Here is a 12,188-nt window from a genome sequence, read left to right as displayed (position 1 = left end):
ATATCATAAGTGCAAGTCTGCACTTACATCAAGCTCATAATCAACATATATCTTGTAGGTGCATTCACTTATTTGTTCCACATGTAAATAAAATAATATTATCTGTCCCAGTAGTCCTATCCAGGATGTTGTACAAGGTGCTAAAATAAAGGGGAAGCATACACACTTGCCCCAAATGCTCACCGTTAAAACAATGTCAAATTAAAAGATATTCCTCCTTATAGAAGTGTCCCTATTTTTCTTTAGTATGACTCCCTGAAGGAATAACAAATAGAAATGCTTTTGTATACTTCCTCTTTTGCTCCTCCTCAGTAAAGAGAAAATCTATCTTGGAAGTCCCAGTGGACATCTTGCAATTTTAACAATACCATAATGAAAGTACCAAGCAGATTTGGAATGGAAAAGAAGTTTTAAAAAGAATGTGTGGAGGCAGTGTTTGGCAGTTGTGTTGGAAAGTCAGAAGGAGCATTTATGGGCTAGGGGCAGGCCATGTGGCCTACACAAAGCTTCACTACCTCTATTAATGTATTTGCCTTAAATATAAACACTTAATGGTTTCATTTGTTTCCCACAGTTTAAATAAAGTCAATCCATTAATCATCTTACAAAGGAGAGAGAAGTGAAGAAGATTCCCTGAAGTAAAGAGAGCATCTCAACGGTGTAATTTCTCTTTCACGTGTTTCACTTATTCATTTCCTTTAGAAATAATAAAGACAGCATTACTCTCTCAGATTTTAAAAAGTGACACCACATACAGTGCCCTTTCTAGAAACCTCCCTGTCACCACACCTGATCCAAGAATTGGCCTCAAGGCTTATCCAGGAATCAAAACACACCCTCCCCCCCCACCAAGAGTGAATAAGCCATTTCAAGAAAAAACAAGTGCCTTCACTAGATCACATGTTACATTTATAAATGTGGCCTCACCCAGAATACACTGTAAGCTACATAAAAAACTATTCAGTGTTTGCACTCAATGGTAACTGGGGTGCACTCATGTCTCCTTCTCTGAATATGACTTATTGGACCTCTTTTCTCTTTGAAAGTTGGTGTTAAATAGTGGGTAAAGTAATTATCCTTCTGTCTTCAACTATGCCAGCATTCAAAATGTTTCTAGAGAGACTGCTTCAAGAGCTGTGGTCATAACCATGCTTTAGGTGCTTGAAAGAGAATGCTGCCTGGGACAAAATGAAACAATGTAAGTGAAAGTGGTTGACATATTAAGCATTAAATAAATGTGAAATATTCCAAGTAGGTACTGTTTCTCCCCAAAGAGATACTAAAGCATGTGTTTGTTCAAAAAAGAAGGATGGGAAAGAAGGGAGAATGTAGGGGAGATTATCTACTTAACTTTCATTTCTTAAGGATATTTCTATTGGATACAGAATTCTGCAGTTATGGTTCTTTCCTTTTGGCCCTTTAAACACGTTGTACCACTTCTCTCTGGGTTCTGTAGTTTCTGACAGGAAACCTGCAGTCAATTGAGTCAGCGTTCCCCCAAATGTATCAATAATACGTCATTCTCTCTGGGTGCTTTCAAATGCTTTTTCTTGGTCTTTAGTTTTCAGCAGTTAATATTTTGATGTGCTTGGGCATGGATTTATTTGGATTTATCTTATTTGGGGTTTGCTGAAGTTATTAAATCTGTATGTTTTTAATCTTTCACCAAATTGGGGAAGTTTTCAGCCATCATTTCTTCAATGGCTTCAATTTTTTTCAGTCTGTTTTCTTTCTTCTCTCCTTCTGGGACTACAGTGACACAAATATTAGATTTTTTTTGTTATTGTCCCACAGGTCCCTGAGTATCTGTTCTTTCTTTCATTTTTGGGAGGGGACTATCTTTTTTTCCTTTCTGATGTTCAGACTGAATAATTTCTATTTATCCATCTTCAAGTTCTTTGACTGTTTCCTCTGTCGCCTCCATTGTGCTACCTACTCATTCAGTGAGGTGTTTGTTCCTGTATTTGGTTGTTGTATTTTTCAGTTCTAAAATGTCCATTTGGTTCTTCTTCAAATCTTCTATTTCTTTTCTGGACATTTCTACTTTTCTATTTATTTTAAGTGTCTGCGATGCTTGTTGGAGTATCTTTATAATGGTTGTTTTAAAGTTTTCATGAGTTAATTCCCACATCTGTATCATCTTGGCATTGGCATTTATTGATTGTCTTTTCTCATGCAGGTTCTGGTTCTTCATATGCTGAGTAATTTGGGATTGTATCCTGGACATTTTGAATATTCTGTTATGAGCCTCTGAGTCTTGTTTAAATCCTACAGAAAATTTCTGTTGTTATTGTTTTTAGCAAGCAGTTCACCTGGTTAAGTTCAGTCTGCAAGTCCTAACTCACCTTCTATGTGCTTTGGTTCTACTGTTAGTTTAGTTTTCAAAGCCTTTGCAATTGCTTTTTGAACCTGTGCCCTACTTAATGGTCATGCTGCAACCTGGGAAGTTGTCTATTTGTTAATAGTTCTCAACATCTGTCCTGATTAGGACCAGATCAATGCATGTGCAGCTCAGGGATGAGCGCAGGAGTTCACAAACAACTTCAAGGATCCCTTTCTGAAGCTTTTCCCTCTCTGCAACCTCTTTCCAGTTCCCTAGAGCTCCCCTCTAGTTACCCTACTCCCCAGCATACTTCCAGGGCAGAGGCCAGTCAGTGGGAGGACAGAGGAAAAAGCATCAAGGATTCACCCCTCTCTTTTGGGATCACAGCCTAGTGATAAAAGAAAGGTCCCCTTGCTCAGAGTTTTGGCTCCTGCACATCCGCTGCTGCCACTACAGGACTGCTTGGAGGCTGGGGTGTGAGAAAATGAGGAAGAGGACAAACAGGGAGGATGTCCACACTCTCTCTGACATTAGACTTCACTTTTATGCTCCTCACACAAGGAATGAAGGGCATCTCCTGGAACTCAGCTCTGTTCCCTGGTGCCCACTTCCAGGTTTCAGGCTGTGTTCATGTAAAGGAATAATCAGAGGGAAAACCCAGTAAACCTACTGCCAGTTTAGAGGTATTTCAAATTCTGGTATTCCTTCCCAATTTTCCTGCTACTGCTTACTTTTCACAGTCCTCATACAGATGTTCCATGCATTCTGTACAGGTTTTATCACTGTGTTCCGTGGGTGAGACAGGGAGAAATGTGCTTACTCCATTTTACCCAGAACCAGAATCTCCACACCTAATTGTTAGAAAGACCATTTATTAAGTTCATACTGTGAGCCAGGGACTGTACAAAGTGTTTTACTTATCTAATCTAACTTTTAAAAAAACCCCGAAAGTTATATATTAGTATAGTTATGTATTATAACCTTCATTTTTTCAGGACACTGATGCTTAGCAAAGATTAAGTACCTTGCCAGAGATCACCTGACTGGCTTCAAGACTCACAGAACGCCCTAGAATTAAAATGTCCTCAGACCACCTGCTCTAAAATCAACTATAGGGTTTGTTAAAATTGAAGTTTCCTGGGCCCCACTTCACATACTAAGTCAAAATCTTTGGGACAGGGGCTCAAGGAGATTTCCTATGCATGCTAAAGTTGAGAACCAATGTATATTGCCTCCAATAAAAGAAACTTTCAGTCTATATGACTTTTAAAAGGATGTCAGTGTATTTCAAATAGGAATACCCATTAGTGTTGGCATCAATCAGCTTAAAATAGCTTACATGTGCTCATGTTCCCTACCCTTCCGTATCATGTTAAGGGACATAAAATAGGGTTTGTTATAAGCCAAGGTTCACTTTATATGCAAGAAGATTTTCTGAAGCCCAAGCCTTGAACCCAAAGTTCTTACTGCCACTCTAATCCCTGACAATAAGAGTATTCTAATAGGGCCCCTCCCAACGAAGTTATTAGTCAACCAGTATATCGAACTCTCTTTTGGAAAGAGATTGGGCGTAAGTAAATTCTACTCATTCGTCACAAACAATACTGCCACATTTCTCCCCAGGAGGTAGAGCAGCCCTGTCTTTCACGATGGACTTTACGTGGCAAAAGAACAATTTTGATAGGCTCGTTGTCTAACTTGGGGTCCTCCACTTCTACAAGGCCAGACTGAACTATAATACCCTTCGTAAAAGACAGAGCTGAATAAAAAATACTTAGAAAAAGCTAGCTCACTATATATGGGAAAGGGAAGAACCTTGCATCAAATAAGGAAACAGATGATATTTTTTCCTTAGGAGAAAAGGTTTTTAGGACAAGTTTACATGTAAGGGTATAATTATGAAGGTGAAAAACTCAATCAGATTGCAATGTTTGCTGAAGATGCCTAGTAAATGATGTAGATAACATTAAAATCCTGTACACATAAAACTTTTCTTCTGAGGATCTCAAAGAGTTTTATAGACATTGCCTTAATGGCTCATAACAGGGATTATCATTCCTAACTCACATATGGGAAAAACAAGGTCAAGTATGCCATTCTCCAAGGCCCTCTGCTAGTCTCCTTTTTAAAAAATGTGTCATAACACACCATAACAATAAGTCATATTTTAGTACTAAAACTGATGGCAAATATTCTGCTTTGAAATAAAAATCTTTTTCAAAAAAACGTTCTTATGGATATTTATGAGGAAGTTCAAAAGTTTTAAATTGATCAGCAGTAATGAATCAAAAATAAAAAGAATTCAGTGCAGCTATTTTCAACAGTGAAGAATATGTCAACCAGTAATTTCTACCCCCTCCCCACCCTGACTCTGGAGAGAGAAAACTACAAAACATATGGCCCAGGAAGAAAATCTGTCCTTGTTTATAGCAATGAACTGGCTTTTACATCTCTGCAGCTAGAGTACGCAAATGACTTCACAGGCAACGGCTTCCGTATGTTTTATATTTTTAACATTGACCGTTCATAATAAAGGTTCTTTGATCCCAGATCAAATGTTTGAATCAATTTTCTCTACACTTACTCAGAGTCACCATTATAAAAGCTCCCCTCTTTCCCACCTCAGATGTTCCAGCCCTTCCTGCAATTGGAACTATCTCCATTTGTCACCTTCTCTGCGGTACTTCCCACCCCTTTGCTGTGGTTTTTAGCTGTGCTCGTTAACCTCTCATACAAAAGAGGCACAGCAATAAATAATTTTTGTACATAAGTTAACTGCAGTAAATAAGGTTCCTCTAAGGAATTCACAGGCATCTTTATTAAAACTGAAAGCTCATGGTACAAGGAAAAAAAAAACCTTTCCCAACCAGTAAAAAATCCTCAACAGGTAAGGCCTTTCCCTACATGTAAGAAAAATAAACTTACATATATATATACATTTAAACTAGATTATTTGCCTGGGATTAGAACTCTAAAAAGTGAACTAAAAACTAAAGCCTTAAATAAAAACAAAAGACCAGAGTCTGGATAAATAATAAAAACATCAAATTAAAAAAAAATGTCCAAGCAATGCTAAAACTTGAGAATATCTTCAACATAAAATTACTTTAAATAATTCCAAGGCCTTTATTTAAGGCCTTGTTAGGAACAACATTTTTTTTTTTTTTTGACTGTGTTGGGTCTTCATTGCTGCACGTGGGCTTTCTCTAGTTGCAGTGAGTGGGTGCTACTCTTCGTTGCGGTGCACGGGCTTCTCATTGTGGTGGCTTCTCTTGTTGTGGAGCATGGGCTCTAGGTGCGCGGGCTTCAGTAGTTGTGGCACGTGGGCTCAGTAGTTGTGGCTCGCGGGCTCTAGAGTGCAGGCTCAGTAGTTGTGGTGCACGGGCTTAGTTGCTCCGCGGCATGTGGGATCTTCCCGGACCAGGGATCCAACCCGTGTCTCCTGCATTGGCAGGTGGATTCTTAACCACTGCACCAGGGAAGTCCCCAGGAACAACATTTTTAACATGACAATTGCTAAAAACTTAAAACATGAATTTTGCAGAACGGTACTCATTAAACAAAGACTAATTTGAAGAAAAAAATTAATTTTCTAGTGGTAAGTAAATAAATTTGGTAGTAGAATAACCACATTTGGGCCTAATTAGATCTTGTGGGGTTTGAAAAAGAAGAAGAAAAAGAAAGAAGAGAAAAAAAATCTCTTTTTCCTTCCGTATCTTGGCTATTATACGTAATGCTGCAGTGAGCATAGGAGTGCATATATCTTTTCAAGTTAAGTGTTTTCATTTTCTTCAGATATATACCTTTAAGTGGAATTGCTGAATCGTATGGTAGTTCTATTTTTAACTTTTTGAGGAATCTATATATTGTCTTCCATAGGGGCTACACCAATTTACAATCCCACCCACAGTGCACAAGGGTTCCCTTTTCTCCACATCCTCACCAACATTTGTTGTTTCTTGTCTTTTTCATAATAGCCATTCTGGACAGGTGTGAGGTGAGATCTCACTGTGGTTTTTATTTGCATTTCCTTGACGATTTGAGATGTTGAGCACCTTTTTTATTTTTTTTTTTAACTTACTACTATTGGTTTATTATAAAGGATACAACTCAGGAATAGCCAAATGGAAGAGATGCACAGGGCAAGGTATGAGGTGGGAGGGTGCAGAGCTTCCATGCTCCACTACCCTCCCATCACCTTGCTGTCTTCACCAGAAGCTCTCTGAATCTTATAGTTCAAAGGTTTTCATAGAGCTCAATCTCCAGTCCCCTCTCCCCTTACTGGAGGTTGGTAGGTGGGGCTAAAATTTCCAACCCTCTAATCACTTGGTCCTCCTGGTGACCAACCCATCCTGGGGCTATCTAGAGGCCCCACCCTAAGTCACCTCAGTAGCATAAACTCGGGTGTGATTGAAAGGAGCTTGTTGTGAATAACAAACAACACTTCCATCACTCGGGAAATTTCAAGGGTTTTAGGAACTCTGTGTAAGAAATTGGGGACAAAGCCTAAATATATTTTTGTATTTTACCACTTCATAGAAGTAGAAAGAAAAAAGAAAAACCCACTTCTATCCTACCACCCAAATATGGTCTGTATTAGCATTATGGAATACTTCCAGGCTTTTTTGTGAATTTTGAGTACTATATTTATATTAGCATGGCAAACATCTTATGCTAATATTTATATTGAAAAATCTTATCGCTATTGCTTTATGAATGTCACTCAGATCTCATCTTAATGTTATTTCTTCAGAGAGACTTTCCCCTGACAACCCAGCCACTATTTTAACACAGTAGCCTATTTTAATTCTCTGCATGGCACTTACCATGGATCATTTTGGAGTTTTGTTTATTTATTTATTGTCACTCTCCCACTGAGCATCTTTTTTCATGTACCTGTTAGCTATCTATATGTCTTCTTTGGAAAACTGTCTATTCAGAACTTCTGCCCATTTTTTAATTGGACTGTGTGGGTTTTTGCTATTGAGTTGTATGAATTCTTTACCTATTTTGAGTATTAACCTATAATCAGAAATATGACTTACAAATATTTTCTGCCATTCAGTAGGTTGCCTTTTCATTTTGTCAATGATTTCCTTTGCTGTGCAGAACCTTTTTACTTTGATGTAGTCCCACTTGTTTATTTTTGCTTTTGTTGCCTTTGCTTTTGCGAATAAATATTCACCAAGACTGATGTCAAGAAGCTTACCACCTATGTTTTCATCTAAGGGTTTTATGGTTTCAGGTCTTATATTGAAGCCTTTATTTTATTTTGAGTTAATTTTTGTATATGATGTAAGATAGTGGTCCAGTTTAACTCATTTGCATATGACTGTCCATTTCCCACCACTATTAATGGAAGAGATTGCCCTTTCCCCATTGTACATTCTTGGCTCCTTTGTCATAAATTAACTGACCACATATGAGTGGATTTAGTTTCGGCTGTCTATTCTGTCCCATTGATCTGTGTGTCCGTTTTTATGCTAATGCCATACTATTTTGATTACTATAGCTTTGTAATATAGTTTGAATCCAGGAGCATGAGGCCTTCTCCCTGTTCTTCCTTGTTCTTCTTTCTCAAGATTACTTTGGCTATTTAGGGTCTTTTGCGGTTCCATACTAATTTTATAATTGTTCTATTTCTGTAAAAAATGCCACTGGAATTTTGATAGGGATTGCATGGAATCTATAGATGGCTTTTGATAGTACTGACATTTTAACAGTATTAATTCTTCCAATCCATGAGGACAGAATATCTTTTCATAATATCTTTTCATTTACTTGTGTCTTCTTTAATTTCTTTCATCAATGTCTTACAATTTTCAGTGTATGGGTCTCTCACTTCCATGGCTAAATTTATCCCTAGATATTTTATTCTTTTTGGTGCAATTGTAAGTGAGGCTGTTTCCTTAATTTCTATTTCTGATAGTTTGTTATTAGTGTACAGAAATACAATAGATTTTTGTATATTGATTTTTTTTTTAAACATCTTTATTGAAGTATAATTGCTTCACAATGGTGTGTTAGTTTCTGCTTTATAACAAAGTGAATCAGCTACACATATACACACGTTCCCATATCTCCTCCCTCCTGCATCTCCCTCCCTCCCACCCTCCCCATCCCACCCCTTTATATCATGCAACTTTACTGAATTCATTTACTGTTCCAATAGATTTTTGGTGGAATCTTTAGGATTTTCTAACTATAAAATCATGTAATCTGCAAGTAGAAGCAATTTTACTTCTTCCTTCCCAATTCTGATAACTTTTCTTTCTTTTCCTTGCCTGATTGCTCTAGCTAGGACTTCCAATTCTATGTTGAATAACTTTGGTGAGAGTGGGCATCCTTGCCTTGTTCCTGATCTTAGAGGAAAAGCTTTCAACCTTTCACCACGGAACATGATGTTAGCTGTAGGCCTGTCATATATGGCCTTTATTATGTTGAAATATGTTCCTTCTATACCTAAGAGTTTTTTATTATGAATGTTGAATTTTGTCAAATACTTTTTCTATGCCTATTGAGATGATCATGATTCTTTTCTTTCATTCTAATAATATGATATATCACATTGATTGATTTGTGTGTGTTGAAACATCCTTGCCTCCCAGAAATAAACCCCACTTGATGATGGTGTATGATCCTTTTAATGTATTGTTGAATTAAGTTTGCTAATATTTTGTTGAGAATTTTTACCTCTGTGTTCATTAGGGACATTGGCCTGTAGTTTTCTTTTCTTGTGGTGTCCTTGCTGCGTTTGGTATCACAGTAATGCTGACCTTGTAAAATGAATCTGGAAGTGTTCCCTCCTCTTCTATTTTTGGAAGAGTTTGAGAACGACTGGCACTAATTCTTCTTTGAATGTTTAGCAGAATTTACCGATCTGGTCCTATACTTTTGTTTGTTGGGAGGTTTCTGATTACTAATTCAATCTCCTTACTAGTAATCAGTCTTTTCAGATTTTCTATTTCTTCATAATTCAGTCTTGGAAGGTTGTACATTTCTAGGAATTTATTCATTTCTTCTAGGTTGTCCAATTTGTTGGCATATAATTGTCCATAATAGTCCCTTGCAATCCTTTGTATTTCTGTGGTATCAATTATGACACCTCCTCTTTCATTTCTGATTTTTTTTTTGAACCTAGCTTAAGGTTTGTCAATTTTGTTTACCTTTCAAAGAACAAGCTCTCAGTTTCACTGATCTTTTCTATTGTCTTCTTAGTCTCTATTTCATTTATTTACACTCTGATCTTTGTTATTTCCTTCCTTCTACTAACTTTGGGCTTTGTTTGTTCTTCTTTCCCTAGTTCCTTGAGGTGTAAATATAGGTTGCTTATTTGAGATTTTTGTTTCCTGAGGTAGCCATCTATCGCTATGAACTTCCCTCTTACAACTGCTTTTACTGCAACCCATAAGTTTTGGTATGTTGTATTCCCATTTTAATTTGTCTCAAAGTTTTTTTTTAAATTCTTTTAATTTCTGCATTGATCCAATCATTTTTATAGCAGCATGTTGTTTAATCTCCACACATTTGTGATTTTCCAGTTTTTTTCTTGTAATTGGTTTCTAGTTTCATACCATTGTGGTCAGAAAAGATGCCTGATATGATTTCAATATTCTTAAATTTATTAAGACTTGTTTTGTGGCCTGACATATGATTTATCCTGGAGTATGCTCCATGGGCACTTGAGAAAGAATGTGTATTCTGTTGCTTTTGGATGGACTGTTTTTTATATACCTGTTTAGTCCATCTGGTCTAACTTAAGACCAATGTTTCCTTATTAATTACCTGTCTGGATGATCTATCCATTCATGTAAGTGGGGTAGTAAAGTCCCATACTATTATTGTATTGATGTCTAGTTCTTCCTTTAGCTCTGTTAATATTTGCTTTCTATATTTATGTGTTCCTATGCTGGGTGCGTAAATATTTACATATGTTATATACTCTTGTTGGACTGACCCCTTTATCAGTATGCAATGCCCTTCTTTGTCTCTTATCACAAAAGTCTATTTTGTTGGATATAAGTATTGCTACCAGAGCTTTGTTTTGGTTTCCATTTGCGTGAAATACTTTTTACATCCCTTCACTTTCAGTCTGTGTGTGTCCTTACATCTGAAGTGAGTCTCCTGTAGGCAGCATACATATGGGTCTTGTGTTTTTATCTATTCATCTACTCCATGTCTTTTGAATGGTGAATTTAGTCCATTTCTATTTAAAGTAATTATTGATAGGTATGTACTTATTGCCATTTTGTTAATTGTATTCTGGTTGTTTTCTAGTTCCTCTGTTCCTTTCTTTTTCTCAGAAAAAAAATCCTGGCATTAAAAATCCCCTTAGGGGTTCCCTGGTGGCGCAGTGGTTGAGAATCTGCCTGCCAATGCAGGGGACACGGGTTCAAGCCCTGGTCTGGGAAGATCCCACATGCCGCGGAGCAACTGGGCCCGTGAGCCACAACTACTGAGCCTGTGTGTCTGGAGCCTGTGCTCTGCAACAAGAGAGGCCGCGATAGTGAGAGGCCCACGCACTGCGATGAAGAGTGGCCCCCGCTTGCTGCAACTAGAGAAAGCCCTTGCACAGAAACGAAGACCCAACACAGCCAAAAATAAATTAATTAATTAATTAATTTTTTAAAAAAATCTCTTTAAAATGACATTTTTTCCCTTTTTGTTTGGACTAGTAGACAGGTCAATTTTTAGCATAATTTAAGCTACTATGATTCTTCATTTAAAAATACAGCCAGATACATCAATTTTACAAAACCAGAGTGCTAATTTAGACCCTGTCCTTAGCATCTGTAAGCATAGAAAAAGCATACTTTTAGGTGCTAACACAGGAAGTCTTGAGTATAGACTTAGCAACACTGCTCTAGGCAAAACTGAATTTTCCTGGCTTTGTGCAAAATGAGTTGTTGCATATATTATCCACCCATCCCAAATATTATAGATTACCTTGCACACAGTAGCAAACTGTTGGTTATTTCCTGCTCCGACTACAAGATATCCATCCTTGGTTTTAAAAGCCTAAAATAAATACATACATACATAAATACATAATTTTACATATTGAGAATACCACAAAAATTGGCTTTAACTTTTCAAACTTTTATATAGAATCCTTGTTCTAAAGTAATGTTATTAGTTAAATCAATATCAACTAATTAGTATACTTTTCTCTTATATTTGCATAGTTGTCATTTGAGGTTTTCAAAGCACTTTCTATCTCTTCCAATAACTGTTATATCATTGGAAGCAGGGGGGAAAATGTGTGACTTAGAAAAATAAAGAAAATACTGGATTTTTATTATAATTCATAACATCAAATTCTATATTCATTATAGTATGGATTAACGTTGGATTTTCCCCAAACTTTGTGTTTTGTTTGTTTCCCATTTTTCTCATAGGGCAAAAAGAATGATGGTACATTGTTTTCTACAAAGCATACAAAGAATACATGGAAAAAAGGAAGGAAATAAGGGAGGGAGGAGAGAAGGAGGAAAGAAAGGAGAGTGGGGTGGAAGGAAGATGAGTAATGGAGCTGTATTTTTGTCTTTGAAAATCTTAGATATAAACTTTTGGCTAATTTTCACTTTCTAGTAAGTGAAAAATGACACACCTAGACCTCGTGTGGCTTTATGTACCTGAGAATGCCTGTTCCTTTTAGGTGACATGTTCATTTCGTAAAAGCCAGAGACATATAAGTAACCGATGCCTCCACCTCCCATAGCCTTAGCCCCATGGAGTACTTTGCAGCCCTCCCTGATCCACATTTGATCACAGTGATGGTCGGAGGAACCACATTTTACCCTCAGAAGGCCTCATTCCTGCTTTCTTGAAGTAAATGAGTTGTTTTAGTTTCCTCTCTATGTAA

At 37.1% G+C, this 12,188-nt stretch overlaps 1 protein-coding gene across 3 annotated transcripts in view; it reads right to left on the bottom strand.

Moving 5' to 3' along the window:
* The window catches only part of SUGCT (succinyl-CoA:glutarate-CoA transferase), a 781,582-nt gene that overhangs the window by 534,447 nt on the left and 234,947 nt on the right, over nucleotides 1–12,188 (bottom strand). For all 3 annotated transcript variants that reach the window (XM_036863201.1, XM_036863202.1, XM_036863203.1), the window contains exon 10: nucleotides 11,270–11,341. In XM_036863201.1, coding sequence (XP_036719096.1) covers nucleotides 11,270–11,341 — 72 coding nt within the window. The remainder of the gene's footprint in view (nucleotides 1–11,269; nucleotides 11,342–12,188) is intronic.

This window comes from Balaenoptera musculus, chromosome 9 (assembly GCF_009873245.2).
Source record: "Balaenoptera musculus isolate JJ_BM4_2016_0621 chromosome 9, mBalMus1.pri.v3, whole genome shotgun sequence".
NCBI classification, from domain to species: Eukaryota; Metazoa; Chordata; class Mammalia; order Artiodactyla; family Balaenopteridae; genus Balaenoptera; species Balaenoptera musculus.
Note: the sequence above shows the minus strand (reverse complement) of the source record. Positions and strands in the feature narration are given on the sequence as shown.